The sequence below is a fragment of the Leptonychotes weddellii genome, chromosome 3, assembly GCF_054177405.1.
Source record: "Leptonychotes weddellii isolate Sample4059 chromosome 3, ASM5417740v2, whole genome shotgun sequence".
Lineage (NCBI taxonomy): Eukaryota > Metazoa > Chordata > Mammalia > Carnivora > Phocidae > Leptonychotes > Leptonychotes weddellii.
This window is the reverse complement of record NC_138371.1, coordinates 35,723,311-35,742,866: the sequence shown is the minus strand read 5'-3', so window position 1 is coordinate 35,742,866 and position 19,556 is coordinate 35,723,311. Positions and strand designations below refer to the sequence as shown.

The window sequence follows — 19,556 nt, the reverse complement described above, 5'->3', positions numbered from 1 at the left end:
TTTCAGAAACCTCCCATCTGTGTCAATGTCTAATTGTATTCTCACATTATGACATCAACACAAACTCTCTGGGTGCCACCGACTTGTTAAACAATTTAAAAAACTGGCTGTCATCCTGTACTTGTGAAAACGCACTTAAAAATCTGTTTCAGTGGCCAACTAATGCACATATTTATCATTTATCTAGATGCTATCATTTCTCTTCTGGATTGATTTAGATTATGAAAGCAGAGTACCAAGTACTTAATTTTCATTCCCCAAAGAAAAGCTTTGTAGTCTTTTCTCCAAATCAATAAAGTAATTACATTTAAGGTTAGTTCCTGAAAAAGTTGGTCTAAGTGTGATTTACTTGGTTAAAAATATGAGAACCATGTGACACAGCTTTTCTTTTTTGCCTTAATTACTAGAAAGCTTTGAATTTAATTCAGGGCCCAAATATAAGGATGAGCTTGTCTGAAATACCAGAAGTAACTACTTCTTTAATTTCCCCTAGGTGGTCTTATCAGATTTTTACTTATATTCAAATTGCACTCACCTCAAATCCTTATAAAACAATTCAGAAAATATATGCTAAAGAAGTCCATATATATATATATATATATATATATATATCAGGATCATTTGTTGAGCAGTAAAGAAACATGTTCATCAGAGTTTTAATTTGTGGAATAATTTTCATAAATATTACATACACAAAATTTAAGAATAACCAGTCTTCACACGTAGTAGTTAATTCTATTTTAAAAATTCATGTGTCTGCCATTTGTTCTTTAAGTACTACAACATCAATTACTTTTTCAGTAGTAAACTAACAACTAATTAAAATAGTCATGTTCAGTCACGGAACTGAACATTTCTACTGAGGGTTTACCTGTGCTATTCCTAATCTGCTAAAACCTCTGCCCCAGTGACTGCTCCAGTGATGGAAGGCCCATGGTAACATGAACTAGGAAATAACACAAATCATGACTGTCTTCATACTGGGGCAGGCTGACATCCTTGGTTTCTGGGAGATAAGACCTTCAGAAAAGGTGAGGCTGGATGAGCCTGCAGTATACTCCCAGCCCAATTTCCATGGGATTTGTCTACTAACCAGGACATTCCAGGAATAGCATCCACTATATCTTGAATGTCCCAATCAGCCCAGGACCAGAAATGTATCCAGATCATTGAAGCTAGTCCCACACACAGCAGGGACTAAGAATTTGGTACACCTGAACCCATCACTACCAACAACCCACTGCTGCACATTTCATTAACCTGCAATAACAAAAACCCTGCAATTTTATGGGAATAAATATTTTGGACTTCATTTACTCATGGTAGGGTTTTGCTCCATTTGCCAAAAGCTGATTAAAAATTAAGTAAAAGTCATTAGGGTTTTTGGTTGTTTACTACAGTCTCCAATATGCCATCATTCTAACATTACTAGGAGAAGGAAGTGATTATTCATATTTAATTTAGCTAATTAATGATTTAAGTAAAAATTTTTCAATACTATAAAAGTTTTCTAGCTATAATTGTTAAAAAGATGCATGGATAAATAAATCAACTGATTAATAGAGATCACTTGTGAGAAAAGTATTTTCCTTACATTATGATGATCCCGTTATCAATGGAAAATGAGTCGGAAGGTAACCCAGCAATATTCCAGGTTCGAATTGTCACAGCTTCTCCCAGGATACCCATAAGAGAATAATCATCAGAGCAGGGAATGTCTTTGCTTTTGCACAAATTTGTCCACTCCTTGATTTGGTTCTTTAAGACATACAGAGAGATACAAAAATGAAGCTGGAGATCACCAAATGAATACTTCATAAATTCCTCAATTACACTTTATTCCTTGAGTCAACAAACCATTGTTGAAACTGCACCTCAAAACCAATTTATCAGATTTTTTCAAATTATAATTTAGAAGGTCCACTATGCATTCAAATGAAAATGAATGATATCCAATGTTAATTTTAGATACACCACTTAATAGTGAAGTTGAAGTCAGAATTTTGCATCCGAAAAAAACAATTGCCGATTTTTATTCTAAAGGTGTACTTGACAAAGTAGCTGTAAACCATCATTATTCTATACATTTTCTTTAAATTACAAATATCTGGCAAGCCTTAATACAGTATTATGGAATAAAAGTAAATCTACTTTAAACTGGTAGGGGACACAGAAAAACAAGTTTTTCTGTTTCTTGCATGCCCGGTGGGGAAGGGACCATGGCAGGACTATCAGGCACCAAGGATCAGGACATATACTGGAGTTTGGGACATCCCACCCGGGGCACAGTGTGCTAGGCTGCTCGGAAATCAAAAAGGTACTTCCAGTCCAGGTTCACACTCAGGAAGTCAGAAGTCAAGGTCCAATTTGAGGCTACATATCAATAAGTTCAGAAACAGTGAAAGACATGACCAGAGGAAATAAAGGTGAGGAAGAGACATGGGGAGGAGACCCAGACACACAAGGTGTCAGTACCCGCCGACAGGCAGAGGAGAATGCTATGGGCACAGTGGGCACCACCATCTCTGCCTTGGGCTCCTGCTGAGCAGCCTCCACCAACATTCTCTTAGGTTTGCCATGAAAGGCCACAACGGGTGAGGGGCAGTTGATGACTTTCAGGACCTTGATCATTTATTTTGTAGAAGGTCCCACAGTTGCGTCTCTATGATGTTCCTCCATGATTCAAGTTATGCACCTTTGCAGGAATATCATAGAAATGATGTCGTGTTCATTGCATCCCTTCATGGTACGTGGTACGTACGGGATTTCCAATTCTTCATTTACCGATGACACTGATTTTTATCACTCGATTAAGCTGCTGCCTGCCGGGCTTCTATCTCATAATCGTAGGATCTTGGATATAATTAAAGCTTTTTTGGAAGATGGGACACAACATAAGACACTCAGATGAAAAGCAGAACTTCTTTTTTTTTTTTAATATTTTATTTATTTATCTGACAGAGAGAGACAAAGCGAGAGAGGGAACACAAGCAGGGGGAGTGGGAGAGGGAGAAGCAGGCTGTCTGCCGAGCAGGGAGCCTGATGCGGGGCTCGATGCAGGGCTCGATGCAGGGCTCGATGCGGGGCTCGATCCCAGGACCCCGGGACCACGACCTGAGCTGAAGGCAGCCGCTTAACTGAGCCACCCAGGTGCCCCGAAAAGCAGAACTTCTTGTTAGTTGTATTGCCCAATGAGAGAAAGCTGCCTCTCAGGGGGCTGCGCCCAGATACAGGGTAACAGCACAAGTAAAACCGTAACAGGTGGTTATATACGCAAGCAGAAGGCGGGAGGGGTAGCTCGGCTGCACAGGCTTCCCGGGGATGCGGTAGTGTGAGGAATTCCACAGGTGCGGCAGAGGAGGGGCTGCCCCCCACCCCCACCCCCCGCCGGCGTTAGGTTGCTGAGGGCCTCCGTAAGTTGAGCGTCTATTATAACCCGGAGTATTAGAGCCTGAGAAGGGAAATGGTTGGGGTGAGGGCTGAGCAAACTACCCCAAAGAGGAATTCAGAGTTTTTAATCAGGATTCAACACTGAATGAAGGCAGCTCTTGTGAAATACTGTACTACAGCTTCGGCATTGCCTTGCCCCCTTTCCCTCTGTAATGAAGAGGCATTTTGTGGGGAGGTACTTGTAACTGTAAGGATCTAGCTTGGTCAGGCACTCGTTTTTAAAATGTATTAATTTATGTCATTATAGATTTATTTTCTATTTTTTCGTCTCTTTTTTTTTTTTTAAGATTTTATTTATTTTTTAGAGAGCGAGCGAGAGAGAAACAGAATGAGAGGGGAGAGGGTCAGAGGGAGAAGCAGGCTCCCCGCTGAGCCGGGAGCCCGTTGTGGGACCCGATCCCAGGACCCTGGGATCATGACCTGAGCCGAAGGCAGACGCTTAACCATCTGAGCCACCCAGGCGCCCTTTTCGTCTCTTTCTTAAAAATATAATGGACATATAACATGATAGTAGTCACAACATGATGATTCGCTCTTTGTATATATTGTGAACCCATCATAGTAAGTCTAGTTAACATCCATCACCATATTTACAAAAATGTTTTTCTTATGAAACCTTTTAAGATCTTAGTAACTTTCAAATATACAATACAGTATTATTAACTATAGTCATCATGCTATACATTACATCCCGGGACTTATTTTATACCTAGAAATCTGTACCTTTTGAACCCTTTCACGCATTTTGCTCACATCTTTTATTCAATTTCATCATATTTGTGGATTAGAAATTTAAGTGGCCCAATTATACGTCTAAAAGGGTACAGCAGCAGACAGTAACTGAAACGAACATGAGATGCTCTGAACAAGCATCTCTAAATACAAGCAAAGAGCCTTGGCTAGTAGTCAGCTGGTGCAATAGATGGTAGAAATGAAAAAGTGACCATTAGGAGTGTCACCTTGGTGAAAATATCCACCACCACCAACACAGTTCTGACTTTGACTGTTGGCAGGGAAATTGAGAAAGTTCAAATTAATTCAACTCCAGGGCTTACGTGTCCTCACAGCACTGTAGGATTCTGTTTCAGAGATTGGCATGGGCATGGCAATTAAAGTACCCTGGGCCCAGTTATGCTAGAAGAATTGGAGTTTTCTATGTCTTATTTATGAAGAGTGCCAGAAGTTCTACAAAGGGGTTGATGAATAATTAACAGCTACTCAGATTTAAGCTTGGAAGGAGGGGATCCAGCTATTTATCGAGGGCTCTTGGTATCCTGAGACTTTGATGCTCGAAAAGAACCAAGATCGTTGGAAGGCTTTTTTGTCTTAGTTGGGTTTCCCAGAAGCAGACTCTGAGATGAAGATTTATTAAGGAAGGGATGCTAGGGGGAGCAGTGCAAGGACTGGGAAGAAGCCAACACAAGGTGAGGGATCGGCCAAAGTTCTACAGCGGGTGGCTTTGGTTTGATCCCACAGGGAGGATAAGTTAGTTCTTAGAGCTGTTCCAACCAGAGGGAAGGGAGCCCGACTCTCATGCTCCCACCTCTGTCAGTCATTCATCCAGGCACGCCCTAGTGGGAGATAAATCCCCAGGCAATTCCAGCTCTCCAAACACTGGGCAAAGTGGATTCTAAGAACCCAAGGGAAGTCTGCCAACAAAGAGCCACAGGTGCTGGTTTTAGACATGAAAGTGCAGGAAGCCAGGCAGGCATCTGGGCAGACACTGAACTCGCTGCTATAACCTTATGCTTACAACTGAATGGGAAAATTTTGATGGGGTGTAACCCGATAGCTGCCCTGACCCGAGAGAGGGGGCGGGTCAGAGGGGGACATAGAGAACACATTCACAGGAAGGAACAGCAACCTTAAAGACTCAAGAAAAGTAAAAGCCTAGGTAGCTATAGTGAAGCAAGGCAGGGGTAAAATTGCCTTCAAGCCTTCACAGAGATGAACTGGGATGGGATGACATGGCTGTTTGAATCAGGGGTGAGGACAGAGGATGTGAGTTCATAGGAGCTCGGAGTTTTGGCTGTATCTGTGTCTAGCTTGAGTGTCACTGTGCTTCTGCCAGGAAACTCCAAGGTCTCAGTTCTGGACCTCAGGGCTCTGGAAGTGGTTGTTTGTGCAGTCAGCAAGATCCAGGGCCTCGGAACACATGTGTCAGAGAGGGCAGGGTGGGGAGGCAAGGGACTTTCAGCATGGCTCTGGGATGCTAAGCAGGAGCCAGTACAGGTGCCCAAGGGTGTGTTGGGAACCAGCAGGGAAGGGTAAGGGTGGCCGCCGCTATCCCCTCCATTGTTCCAAGTTGATTTAGGAGAGTAGAAAGGGTGCTAAATGAGGATTCAAGGGACTACAAGTCTCAATCCTGCTGTGTCATTAACCAGCTATGTGGCTCTAAGCAATTCCCTTCCTCTTTATAAGCCTCAGTCTCTGAAACCATAGAGCAAACAAACCTATTACCAGATAGTTTCATGCTAAACATTAACTGTTTGAGCTACAAGATGTTAATGCCTTAGCAGCAAACAGTTATTCAAAGATACAAATGAACAAAGTGAGGAAGAATATGAAGGTCATGTACCAGGACCAGGGCAACCAGATCCCAAAGAGACAGAAAGACCATATATATGAAGATTTTAAATTGGTTTGGTTGAAAATAAACAAACAAACTAAAACCGTGGCCTCCAAGAATCAACCCTACTTAACAGAAAGCTCCCAAATTAAGTAAGGCTCAGCTGAGACCAGGTAAAAGCAAATGTTATGTAAAAAAAGAAAAACAAAAAGAAAAACAAAAAATGAGTTATCATTTATTCTTTTTCTACTTGCTTGACACCAGAAGCTATTGCTAAATGTTTTAAAATTTCTCTCTTCTCCTTATTCTCATTACCCTCCTTTTCTTTTTCTTTCAGTACTTTTAATTTTTCTAAGTCTCTTCTGCTTTGACAGGGCCATGTTCTGGGTCAGATTCCAGTTCAATTTTTCAAAAGAGAGCTGAACAATATGGGGTCTCATTCAGGAATGGACTGAAAGGAGGGAAGGAAAAAGCAGGAAGAAGAAATAGAAATGGGAACTGGGTCACAAAGAATGAGGCAGAATCCATCAAAGGGGTGGTAATTCGAAGCAGGACACTTGGCATTTGTTTTCTAAGAAAAGAAGCCACTTACAGATTCAGTTCTAGGCCAGCTTGCCTTTTCCTCCCCTGAAGTTTTAGTGTCCGAAGTGATTTTTGAAATGATTCATTATTGAGACTCATAGTGTAGTTGATTACACACACAAACACACACACCAAAAAAAAGATGTAAAAAAAAAAAAATCCTGATATCTTTATACTTGTTTAGGAACTGAAATTCTGTCATTAAGGGCCTACCATTTCATGTTACCTTTTAAAGTTAGTGTTTTTGTTTCTAAAACAATTTGATTTTAGAAGAATATTTGATATGGCATCTTATGGCTATCAAGCCAATTTACAGAATAACTAAAATACACAACTAGATAGAAATCACTTGGAAACATTTGTTCTTCATACTTACCAAAAAAACAAAAAGCAAGCCAACAAAATCCTCTAAGATTAGTCAGTACTGGCTAAAATGGGAGGGTCAGGATGAGACCTTAGAAATCGACTAGTATTCTTTACCTGTCGATAGCTCGATGTAAAGGCACCCAGGTAAGCAACAACTCCTGAGGAAATGAGGATGTCACCTGTCAGGTTGATGTACAACTGCCCCAACTCCAAAGCTGTAAGGCTCCAGCGTGTTTTCTCACCCCCAAGGCCTCCAATCAGCTGCTCGGCTCTTTCTAGCTTTTTGCTGCACAAGTCAACCTCAAAAATAAAAGTCAGCTCTTATCAACATCCACAGGTAGAAAATAAGTGAAAATTTCTGCAAGATTTTGGCCTCTGAGATAAGTTCTTTTTTTAATTACGAACTTTCATCTGGAATTTTTTTTAACTCTCTAAAAAAATGTGAGCTATCTCACTATGAAGACTGGCAAGTCCATGACAATTGAGAATTGTGTTCATAATAAAGTGTGTGCAGTAAGTATGTATAATGAAGTATACACAATTTATGATATTTTTAGTGGATATACATCACATAATGCAAGAATAGCTCTATTTAAGGGAATGATCTACAGTAGGAGACACTGAAATTTGCTTATGTAATAAAGGACATTCTCTTGCAAATATAAATGTTTTCCCTCAAATTTAAATACTCTAAATGCATTTTATTTCAAATGTTCTATCAAAATCTTCCCTCATTTAACTTATGGCTGACTTAACGATAATTTTAAAGGTTAAATGTTTAAAAGTTGTAATAATTTATGATTACTTGCAAAGCACAATTTTCAAGTTGTTAAATTGTGTCAACCTACTCACACACTTGCAATTAACCTTCAATTAGGACATCAATCAATAGCTGAGAGCCTACTTTGTGCAGAAGACTGTCAACCAAATTTGATTATGCGTAATTAAGCAATGTGATTAAAAAAAGAAAAAGGATAATTATGAAGGTGGAAAACTTGGGGAAAAGCCATTTCAACCCATGCAATGGCAATATTCCAGTAGAATACCTGAATTATTGTAGTTTAATTTTAAGTGACTTAACCTCGTTATTCTTGAATAAAGACAAGAGTGAGCAAAGGTTAGCTTAAGGTTCAAAATGAAATGACTGACGTGAAGAGAGGAAGTAAACAATTGATAAAAGCAGAGGCATTTAAATTACTGTGGAATAAGAATTTGGCTTATACTTTTTCCTAATGCTATTAATATTTATATTAAATAAATGCTTTTAGACCAAAAGATATAAAATACTAAATTGGTTTATCTAAAGATAGGCTTGAAAAAGCAACAGTATGTAATTGGGGATATTTTTGATACTTCCTAAATTTAAATATTTTGTCCTTTAATTTTCCCTCTTTTAATATCTTCTGTCTTCCTGGCTTCTCTCTTCATTCTTTTTTCAGTAATGTTTATAATATATTGAATCATGTATTGGACTACAGTAAAGTTGCCATCAGAAATTACTAAATAAAAATATTTTAACTAAAATTTTGCCTCTAAAAGCAGAGTTTTAGTACACATATAAGCATATATTCATTTTACAAGATCATGATTTCCAAAATTTTATCACAAAAAATAAAAAATTTCAAACATACAATGAAGTTGGCAAATGTTTACAGTAAACCACACACCCACCTATTATATTGTTTAAACTAAAACTGACCACTTGGACATCATGCCCTGTAGTAAGTAATATTTCTAAAGATGAGCACAATGTCACATATTTGTATAAATACAGAATTTGTGGTCATATTCTATGGGAAAAAAGTCTGGGAAAGAGCACAGCTATTAAAGTCAGATTTTAGCCTTCATGCTTAGAAGCTGGGTTGACCATAGGCAAGTTACTTAACCTTCCTATGCTTTAGTTTCTACAAAATGATACAAAAAGATGACCTCCCTCAGAAGGCTGTTTTGAGAATAAATGAGATAATACATACTGTTCCCAGAACAACCGTGACTCGAGAATACATGAGATAATACATACTGTTCTCAGAACAACCGTGACTCGCAGAGTAAGCATTCAATAAATATTGACTTTATAAAATATTTTGACTTTTTTCCCCCTGGAACATAATTAGACTTGAGCAGTTACTTATTATAAACAGTATCACCTTTTTTAGTCTTAAAATAACTTTCAGGGGACACAGTATGTTTCTGGGTATTGAGTTCTTATCTCCGCTCTGCCATTACCTCTTACACAACCTAATATTTTGGTTCTCCATTTCCTTACCTATGAAGTGAAGAATTATTTAAATAATCTAGGTCAATATTCTGGTAATCTAAGGTAGAGATGATTGACTTCTTTTGGGGGGGAAGGGCCGCAAAACTAAAAATTTGGGGCTTTGTGGATCGAGAGGCAAAACTGATGCTATTAGGCAGGTATTTATACAACCATTTACTATATAATCATTAAAAAAATGTCAAAACTATTTATTATTATTATTATATATTAGCTTGTGGGCCATACAAAAATGCGCAATGCTGGATTTGGCCCGTGGGCCATCGTTTGCCAATCCCCAACCAGGAAGAAAACAGGAGATGTAGCTATTACTTGCTGGCGCAAGCATCATTCTTACTAAAGTAATTAGGATTCGCCCGTATTTGTCTATAGCGTCACATACCTGGTTTTCCAAATCAGCCTTCTTCTGCTTATTCAGCTCAAGGGTATCCTGAAGCTTGGCCAGCTTGTCCTGAACTTCGCGCAGGGCGGCCTGCTTCTTACGAAGACCATCCATAGCAATTTTAAGCTCCCCTTCGGCAGCAGCCAGTTTTATCTTTTTAGGAGCTACTATTTTTGCCACTCTGCAAAAAGTAAAATCAGAAAATTAGAGATATCTTGTATACTGTAGTACACTTTCTACACTGAATTTGTTTTTCTATGCTTACTATAACTCAAAACGCATCTTGAGGCAAAACCTATGCTGGTTTCCATATTCCGTATTTCATCGAGCTATCACACCTGACCCCAGCACATAAATGATTCAAATAGATATCAAATATGAATAACATTTTCAAATAAGTAATTTTTTTACCTAATATAAAGTATTAGATTATTGACAGTATGAATATTGGTGGTTTTCAAAAGGAAAATAATCTATTCATGTAAAATATTGCAGCGTTTATGAAAACTAGTCTATTTCATTAAAGCGTAATTCTTAGGAGGTGAGGTGTTTCATCTATGTCATTTTGCTTTTTAAAAATTTTCAGAATACATCTTTAATTAAAACCAGCCATCTCATAAATATGTATGTCGGTAATAGAAGGGACTATATAAGAAAAAGAATGGATCTAAATTATCTTCTATCTGGAAAACAGGGTCAGTGATATTAGCTTTCTAAACAAATGATAAAATATTAAATTAAAATTTATCATTAACACATCATGGTCCAAAACATAGACAGTGCATAACTATATATACAATGATTCAAATTGTGTGTGAATTTGAAAGACATCCTGTAATAGTCGCTTTTTGAAGAACAACCAGTAATTTTTGCTGTTTTGTACACAATATAAGTGGTTCTCATACAATCACCAGAAAAGACTCCTTGTCTTACAAAGAATATATATTATACTGGTGGTTTTCAAAATGTGGTCCAAGACATGCTTCATCCCCTTCGGGGAGTCCATAACATCTTCTCTTGTCTAACTAAACATCTGTGTGAGGCTGTATTTTCTTCATATATTTCAACTGAAACAACATATTGCAAAAGATTGAATGAAGATGCAGATTTGAGAGTCCAGCTATCTTCTACTGGCCACATATTGAAGAGATTTGCAAAAATATAAAACACCACTACTGTTTTCCTAATTTTTTTTGTGAAAAACGTGAATTAAAAAAATCAGTTATTTATGTAACATGTAATGTCTTTATGAATTAATACTGTTTTAAAATTTCTCTATTTCAACTTCTAATATGGTAGATAAACAAGTTTTTCATGGGATGCCTAGATGGCTCAGTCAGTTAAGCGTCTGCTTCAGCTCAGGTCATGATCTCAGGGTCCTGGGATCGAGTCCCACATCAGGCTCCTCGAGCTCAGTGGGGAGCCTGCTGCTCCCCCTGTTTGTGTTCTCTCTCTCTGACAAATAAATAAAATCTTTAATAAAAAAAAATGTTTTTTGCGCCTTCAAGAATTTTTAAGAGTATAAAGGGTTCCTGAGTCCAAAAAATGTTTAAGCATCACTGTATTATACTAAATAATTGTTATGGTCTTGCCTCTAGGAAATATGTACACACATAGCAGATACTAGACATGATTTTCCAGGAGCCTCTCACCTGTATAGCTTTTAAGTTTTATAGTGTCTAAATGACCAAACAGGAAAATAAAACACAGGGTTGTGTTGTTGTTGTTGTTGTTGTTGTTAGTACTTACTTATCATACGAATCCATTGCTATGACCCATTTGCACAGACCTTCGGCTGCAGTGGAAGCATTTCTAATCTTTTCTGGAACAAAATCTGGATTTGGAATATAATTTTTTCTTATGATACTCATATATGCTGCAGGAATGTTGTCCTTGTCATATTCATGAAGTGACTGTAGAAATCGAATGTCACCAAGAAGTCTCTTAGCTGGACCCCAGAAATCTTCTATTTTTTTTCCTGAACCTGTTGGGTCAGGGATTTTGTCAGCTTTGATGCCTTTCAAGATGCATATAGCTTCCATAACAAGCTTGACACCAGCAGGAGGACTCTTCATGGATTTTACCACTGTAATGTCCTTGAAATAACAACATGCTAATTATTAAAAAAAGAACTGTTTATGCGTTACTTGTAACTGGCTCTTATTTTCAAACTAAATAATAAGATAGTCACTCTGTTCATTGGGTAGAAATGGTAACAGTGATAGAATTCTGTCAAAAAAGCATTGAGAAGTTTGTCCAAAAGGGAAAGTTAGAAACAAAAAAGAATAATGGAAATATACCCTAATGTGAGATTACTTATGACATAGAGTCTACTTCAAAAACACATAAGAGAAATTTGGCTGTTGCAAAATAAGAGTGTTGTAGCTTCTTGAAAATTATGGAAGTAATAGATGCAAACATTAGAAAAATACAGAGAAATTATACATACTAAGATCTCCTATAATCCCATAATATCTAGTTAACTACTGCAAATGTTTTTTATTTATACTTCTTCTATATATTTTTCTATGTATATATGCTATAAACTAGTGAATATGCTACACTTTGACCAATGGAATTATAGTCTACATAACATACATGCTGTTTTAAAACTTTTCGTATTTCAATAGTAAGATATAATGAACATCCTTACACGCTATGAAACACCTACATCATTTTAATGGCTGCATGACCTTCTCCTGTATAGACATGAGCCATAATTCTCATGCCCTATCTATATTTTTCCTCTATTTTTTTTTTACTATTACAATTGCCATGTTGAATTAAGAACTTCGAATCCTTTATTTTTAAAGCTTTTGACACCTCTTGACAATCTACTCTCCAGAAAGTATCTAAGGGTTCCTGTTTTACTACATATACCCTCAGCAGCAAGGGTAAGCATTCTGATAAGCCCAAGAAATCCTTTATTAATCTGTTTTTTTAAAAATACAAGTGAGGTAGGATACATTTTCATATGTTTATTGACTATTTGTATTTCCTCTTTTGTGAATTACTTCTTTGTATCATTTACTATCTTATCTTACAGCTATTTTTGTCTTATTGATTTGTAAGAGCTTTTTACATAAAGGCATATTAATCTTTTGTTTGCCATCTAGGTCAAATATTTCCCCCGAGTGTTTCTACACTTCTGCCTGTGATGTTTATATCCAACAAAATGTGTTGGTTTTAGGTATTAAAATTTATAACTTAAAAAAAAAACTAATTATCAGTTATGAAAAAAAAGAAGAGTATCCAGAGCATATATATTACAGTTTTGCTTAGCTTTTTTTTCTGATTTCTCTCACATCTAAGAAATCCAAGGTCCCGATCCACTCCAAGATATAAACAGGATCTGCATTTTCTACTATTTTATAGTAGTGTAATTATTTATATTTAAATTTTAATCACTCTGAAGTCTATATTGGAGTAGGTGTGAAGAAAGAACTTAATAGTCTCTCCTCACCCAAAAGTTTAGCACAATTCTCAACACTATGTTTAAAAATTCACCTTTATCTTCCTTAATTGAACTATTCCCCTCTGATGTCTAAATTTTTAATACCACATTTCATCCAATCTAAGACATGTTATTATAAAGTATAACATTGTAGGCCATATTATTATCACAAAAATTTTAAAAAACCCAACACTAACAAACATTAACGCGATATGTTATCACATCCACTGTAAGGTGTATGCCAATTACGAAAGTGTCTAAATATGAAAAAGGTGCACCTTAGAAATAAAATACACACTTAGGTCTTATGCCTCTGTCCACCATTGTACTGCAAAGTTGTTGTGCAAAGTTCCTGAAATAACAGAGGTTTTAGGGTAGGTTCTAAAATTCGGCAGCTTCCTCCTTTTCCAAAATTCTTAGTCATGCACATGCACTTCTTTTTTCAGGTCAATTAGGAAATTCTTTTGCTAATTTGAAAATGATTTCGAATGCATTAAATGTGGAGACTAATTTGGAGAGACAGACTTGATCGTAGCCCCCAGTGGTGAACACTTTCTTGAGCTGCCAGGCTGTGTGTCCCAGCAAGGGTGTGGCTGTGCTCTCACCTGCGCAGTGAGAATATCCAGGGCAGACAGGGCTGACTCCAAGATGGGCAGGGCCTCTGCCAGGTCCGCGTCACATTCGTCTTTGATGGCTTTGGCGGCCATAGCTTGTTCATTTGCTATTGTTTCATCAGCTTTCACTACTTTTTCAGTTTTGGCAACTTCTACAGACTCCCTCTCAATGATTGCCATCATTTCATCCACCTCTTTGCTAGCAACTTTCAACTGAGGATGTAGCGCCTCCAACTCAATTTGCATTGTGGCTACTTGAGATGCGGCAGAATCCAGTTTGTCCAAACCCACTTCATACCTCTTTTTCATTTTCACGACTTCACTGGAAGCAAATACATAAAATGAGGTTAGGCATCAGGTTCTATACCCTTCAAGGAAAAATGGAAATATTCTTGAGCTTTTCAGGCTTTTTCCAGGCATAACTAAAGGAGTGGTATGAAAGATTTTCACATAACAGTTTGCCAAAAATTATTAACTTTAGAACACTGGGTTATAAACAATTAAGAGCCAAAAGTATGCCTTGTTTGTTTTTGTATTTCCAGAGCCTAGCACAATATCCAGGCATATAACAGAATTTCAAAAGTTATTTTTAAATTTATTATATACTAGGTATAGGCAAGGAGTGCTCTTTATCAAAATGAATGGTGGACCCCTAAAATTAGTCTCTTTGGGAAATTCATTCCTACAACACTACGGTTCCTTAAAACCTTTTTATAATCACATCTTTAAAACAAACTTCAGTGCCCAAAATATATTATTTTGAATGTTGCCAAAAGTGGCAAATGATTTTAGGAAGTATTCAATATCTTGAAATAATTTTTTATTAAGACAAAAATGACAAATAGGATAATAATAAAACTCAATATTTTTTGTGTGCCGGATGATTACAAAGTAATAATAATTGATTAGGAAGATAATATCTTAATGTGTTTTAAACATTTTATCTGCATTCATATATGTTCTCTGGATAATTATACATTATATGTAGAGAAAACTCTATAATTCATTTCATTTAAAATATTTGATACACCATAATGTTTTAAAGTAAGAGGTGACACATTTTAGAAATCATCTTCAAAAAGGAGGTTGGAGTAGGTAAAAAACCGGCCGGAAAACTGTCTAAAGGCAGAAGCATACCCTTCAGCTGAGGGCTTAACTGGCTCAAACTGGAATAGGTAACTGGGAAAACATTAAAAAGACTGCCACAGGAAAAAAAAAAAAAAACACAACCTTTAGAAGTGAGGGTATGCTATGTTTTGTCACACATTGATTCCCTCTGAGTCAGCAAAATGCTTGACTTAATGGGGGGACTAGATACATGATACCATATTATCTGTGAATTTGGTTTTAGCCAAAATTTTGTTGAATAAGAACAGAAACAAGAACAGGAAAGCTTCCATATTGTGGTTCATCCCATGTAATGATTTGCTAGCTAAACTACTTGGTGTCCTAGCAGGTGACCTGCTAACTTGCTTCTAGGGTACCAGAGTACCTGGCTATAAAGAGATCTGAAGGCTTTAGCTATTAAGGGAAGAGTAACCACAGGATGGGGATCCTAGTTGAGGTAAAGGAGAATTTTTTTTAAAAGATTTTTAAATTTATTTTTTATTAGAGAGAGAGGCGGGATGGAGCAGAGGGAGAGAATCCCAAGCGGACTCCCAGCTGAGCACAGAATCCTATGCGGGTCTTGATCCCATGACCCCGAAATCATGACCTGAGCTGAAACCAAGAGTTGGACACTTAACCAACTGAGCCACCCAGGTGCCCCATAAAGGAGAATTTTTTTTTAAAAAGAGGAAGATTTGAAAGGAAGATAAGAATACCTAAAAATGCCTAGAAAACTATTACTTTCAATCTTCCTATAATGTTGTACTTCATTTTCATAATATTTCTTTCAGTTAGGATGGCCTTAAACATTTTGAGTGTACAGAGACATAAGTGATATCTAAAATTATTAAGAACCTCCAAAAAGTTTTAATATCCTTAGATGGGAAAATATGGGGGAAAAAAAAGACAACATTCCATTAAGTTAAAGATCATAAGATCTACATGGAAAGATAATTATTTTAACAGCCAAAGCAATTATAAAATTCAGTCAAGTAATGTAGCTACCTTGGGTAGGGGTTGCAGATTTCACTAGGTAGATGCAAAAAGTAGTAATGATATGACTTAAACACAGGAGTATGGATCATGGTACCTAGGAAAGCTCTGATGCCCCAGCTGCAGAAGGTATTACAATAGTCACTGTAAATATGGATGAGGAGTGTCCTACCAGGATATAGGTAGCATCCTGGACAATACGGGAAAGGATGCTTCAAAATGCTTGATATAGTGGGTTAGCACAGGAAGATTTAGAATTAAATATAGTTAATATGCAAACATTAAACTTTGCATCAATATTTTTTGTCATGAAATCTGTGAATGTTGGTGTTTTAAGTATATATTTTAAATATTTAAAAGAATTCAGTCTGTTAGATTCACAGATCAACCTTACAGTCCAATATAAATTATGTAATTGAGCAAGAGCTAGATTTCTGTTTTAAAGTAAAAATAGCTCACAAAGTTTATAGGTAATATTAAACATTTAAAAGAACTTAAGGCTCACCCTCTGTATTAGTTTAACTTACTAATTTTTTAAAATTATTTAAGTACATAAGAAAGTTTGATTTGTTAAATCAGACCTCAAAAGGGAAATAAAAACCTTTAAAAAATTATAAATGCAATGAAAAAAATTATAAATGCAAAGTAAAAAATTTGTTTAAATAACTTCTTGAATGTGACCAAACATTAGCTGAAGAACCCCTTAAAAGGTAGATCATTAACATTTTTAAATATCTAATTTTATAGCTTAATATAATGTTTTTACATTTTATAACACATTGGGTATTTTTTAGAACCAAAGAAGCTTTTGAATAAACTTTTTTTGCATCTAAAAGTCACCCTCAGCAGACTGAAGGAAGTTAAGATGGTAGAGTAGTAGGAAACCCTAGGCTTGCCTCCTCCCTGGAACACAGCTAGATAAGAATCAAATCATTCTGAATACCCAAGAAATCAATCTGAGGACTGACAGAACAAAATGCACAACTAGAGGGAGAGAAGAGGCCACTGCACATTGTGGAAGGTAAGAGGTGTGGAGACGTGACTTAGGGGAGAAACGGATCATGGGTGCTGTAGAGGGGAGGGAGCCCTGGTCACAGAGAGAGGAGGGGGAGAGAGAGAGAAAGAGAAGTGCACAGGGGATTGCACAGGGAAAACAATTCCCCAAAGCCATTGACTAGGAAAATGAAAGGGGCTGACTTTCATGAGTTTTTACAACCAGTGGAGTTCAAAGGCTGGAGTTTTAGAGGCCGGAGCTGTTGCTGGTTGGAGCCCTGAGGGCGCTGCAGTTCTCCTGTGTAGGATGGCAGATATCCCAGGGGCAGATGGCACAATCTGAGGATCCCCCAGGGATGCATTGGGAGAGACAGTTCCCTTTTCTTGGAACACATCTGGGAGAGGTGACATTGCCTCTCCAGGGACAAAAGAGTCAGTGGATGCCACTTCCCCCCCTCCCCCCTAGCATAAACTAACTTCAGAAGCAGCACAGCACCAACACTGGCAGCCTAAACGGCTTACACTAAGCCCATCCCCTTAACTCTGTTGGTGCACACTTGCCTGAGAACCAGTGCAGTGGGCCCCTTCCTTCAAAGACCAGTGCAAATCCCCCACATGCACCATGACTACTGACCACAGAGTCCTGAAAAGTTTCAGCTCTAGTGGAAAGAGCATCAGGTCTCTTTTAACAAGCAGACCAGAGTACACCTAGTTAAAACTCACCACACTTTGGTCAAGGTCCGAACACTCCCCATTGCAGGCAAGGAGAAACTCCATAGAGGACTGACCTGAGGGAAAGAGCAGCCAAAACAACAGCAGCAGACTGCACACAACATACACTAGAAACACTTTCTGATGCACCAGGCCCTGGAGAGTGTATGACCTCTTCTTTATAGAGCCATTACTCTCAGAAGCAGGAAACATAGCAGGCTTTCCTAACACAGAGAAGAAGACAGACTCCTAGACAAAATGCCAAGATGGAGGAACTCATTCCAAAAGAAAGAACAAGAAAAGGTCATGGCCAGGGGTCTAATCAAAACAGAAATAAGTAATATGCCTGATCCAGAATTTAAAACAACAATCATAAGGATACTAGCTGGGCTTGATAAAAGCATAGAAGACACCAGGGAGTCCCTTACCACAGAGATAAAAGATCTAAAAACTAGTCAGACCTAAATGAAAAATGCAATAACCAAGATTTAAAACCAACTGGATGTAATGACCATGAGAATGGAAGAAGCAGAGGAACAAATAAATGATACAGAAGATAAAATTGTGGAAAATAATGAAGCTGAAAAGAAGAGAAAAAGAAAAGTATTAAATCACAAATGTAGACATAGGGAATTCAGTGACTCCATAAAGCATAATAAAATTTATATCATAGGAGTCCCAGAAGAAGAGAGGGGATGTTTATTTGAGGAAATTATAGCTAAAAACTTCCCTAACTGGGGGAAGGAAACAAACATCCAAATCCAGGAGGCACACAGAATTCCCATCAAAATCAACAAAATCCTGCCAACACCAAAACATCAGAGTTAAATAAAGAAAAAAATCCTAAAAACAGCAAGACAAAAGAAGTCCTTAACTTCAAAGGGAAAACAAATAAGATTAGCAGCAGATCTATCCACAGAAACTTGGCAGGCAAGAAGAGAGTGGTATGGTATACTCAACGTGCTGAATGGGAAAATATGCAGCCAAGAATATTCTACTCAGCAAGGCTATCATTCAGAATACAAGGAGAGATAAAGAGTTTCCCAGACAAACAAAAACTAAAGGAGTTCATGATCACTGAAGCAGTCCTGCAAGAAATACTAAAGGAGACTCTTTCAGTGAGAAAGAAAGACCAAAAGTGACAAAGACTAGAAAGGAACAGAGAAAATCTCCAGAAACAATGACAAAACAAGTAATAAAATGGCATTAATTCATATCTATCAATAATCACTCCAGATATAAATGGACTAAATGCTCCAATCAAAAGACATAAGGTGTCAGGATGGATTAAAAAAAAGACCCATCTATATGCTGTCTACAAGAGACTCACTTTAGGAGAGAGGGAAGATGGTGGAAAAGTAGGGGACCCTCGTTTCATCTGGTCCCTTGAATTCAGCTAGATATCTATCAAATCATTCTGAACACCTGTGAATTCAACCTGAGGTCTAAGAAAAGAACTGCTGCAATTAAACAAATAGAAAATTGACCACTTTTTGCAAGCTGTGCAAAAAGTCTTCAGGGAACAAAAGCCACAAAGAGTAACCCGAAGCATCCTACACTGAGCTCGGCCCCCTGGCAAGGGCCGGTGCAACTCCACCCAGGCAAAGACACCTGAGACTCAGTGCAATGGGCCCCTCCCCCAGAAGACCAGCAGCAACATCAGGTTAATACCAAGTTTATGGATCACACAGAACTGAAAAACTCCTGCATTAGGGAAAAATAGTACATAGAATTTAAGATTTTTTCTCACGATTCTTTAGTCTTTCAGTTTAAAATTTTCTTTTTCTTACTTTTTCTTTTTTTCCTTTTCAACTAGCTTCTTATTTTCTCAACTCTTTTTTAAAGTCTTTTTTTAATTTGCATTTTTACATTTATATTTTATAGATGTATTCTTCATTTTTGGCTTCCTTTCACTGCATTCGATTTTATTTTTGTATATATATGTTCTTCTTTCTTTACAATTTCAGGATTAAGTGTCTTCTAACAAACAGACCAAAATACACCCAGGACCAAGTATATCACCCTGTTCTGTCTACCTGTTTTATTATATTCTCTTTTTC

The 19,556-nt window shown here is 37.4% G+C and overlaps 1 protein-coding gene across 1 annotated transcript in view; it reads right to left on the bottom strand.

Annotated features, from left to right (window-relative positions):
* DNAH7 (dynein axonemal heavy chain 7) overlaps positions 1 to 19,556 on the bottom strand; it is a 260,241-nt gene that overhangs the window by 85,218 nt on the left and 155,467 nt on the right. The window contains exons 44-48 of the mRNA XM_081815321.1: positions 13,684 to 14,014; positions 11,374 to 11,720; positions 9,625 to 9,805; positions 7,082 to 7,267; positions 1,595 to 1,758 (exon numbers count right to left, since the gene is read on the bottom strand). Of these exons, the coding sequence (XP_081671447.1) occupies positions 1,595 to 1,758; positions 7,082 to 7,267; positions 9,625 to 9,805; positions 11,374 to 11,720; positions 13,684 to 14,014 (1,209 nt within the window). The remainder of the gene's footprint in view (positions 1 to 1,594; positions 1,759 to 7,081; positions 7,268 to 9,624; positions 9,806 to 11,373; positions 11,721 to 13,683; positions 14,015 to 19,556) is intronic.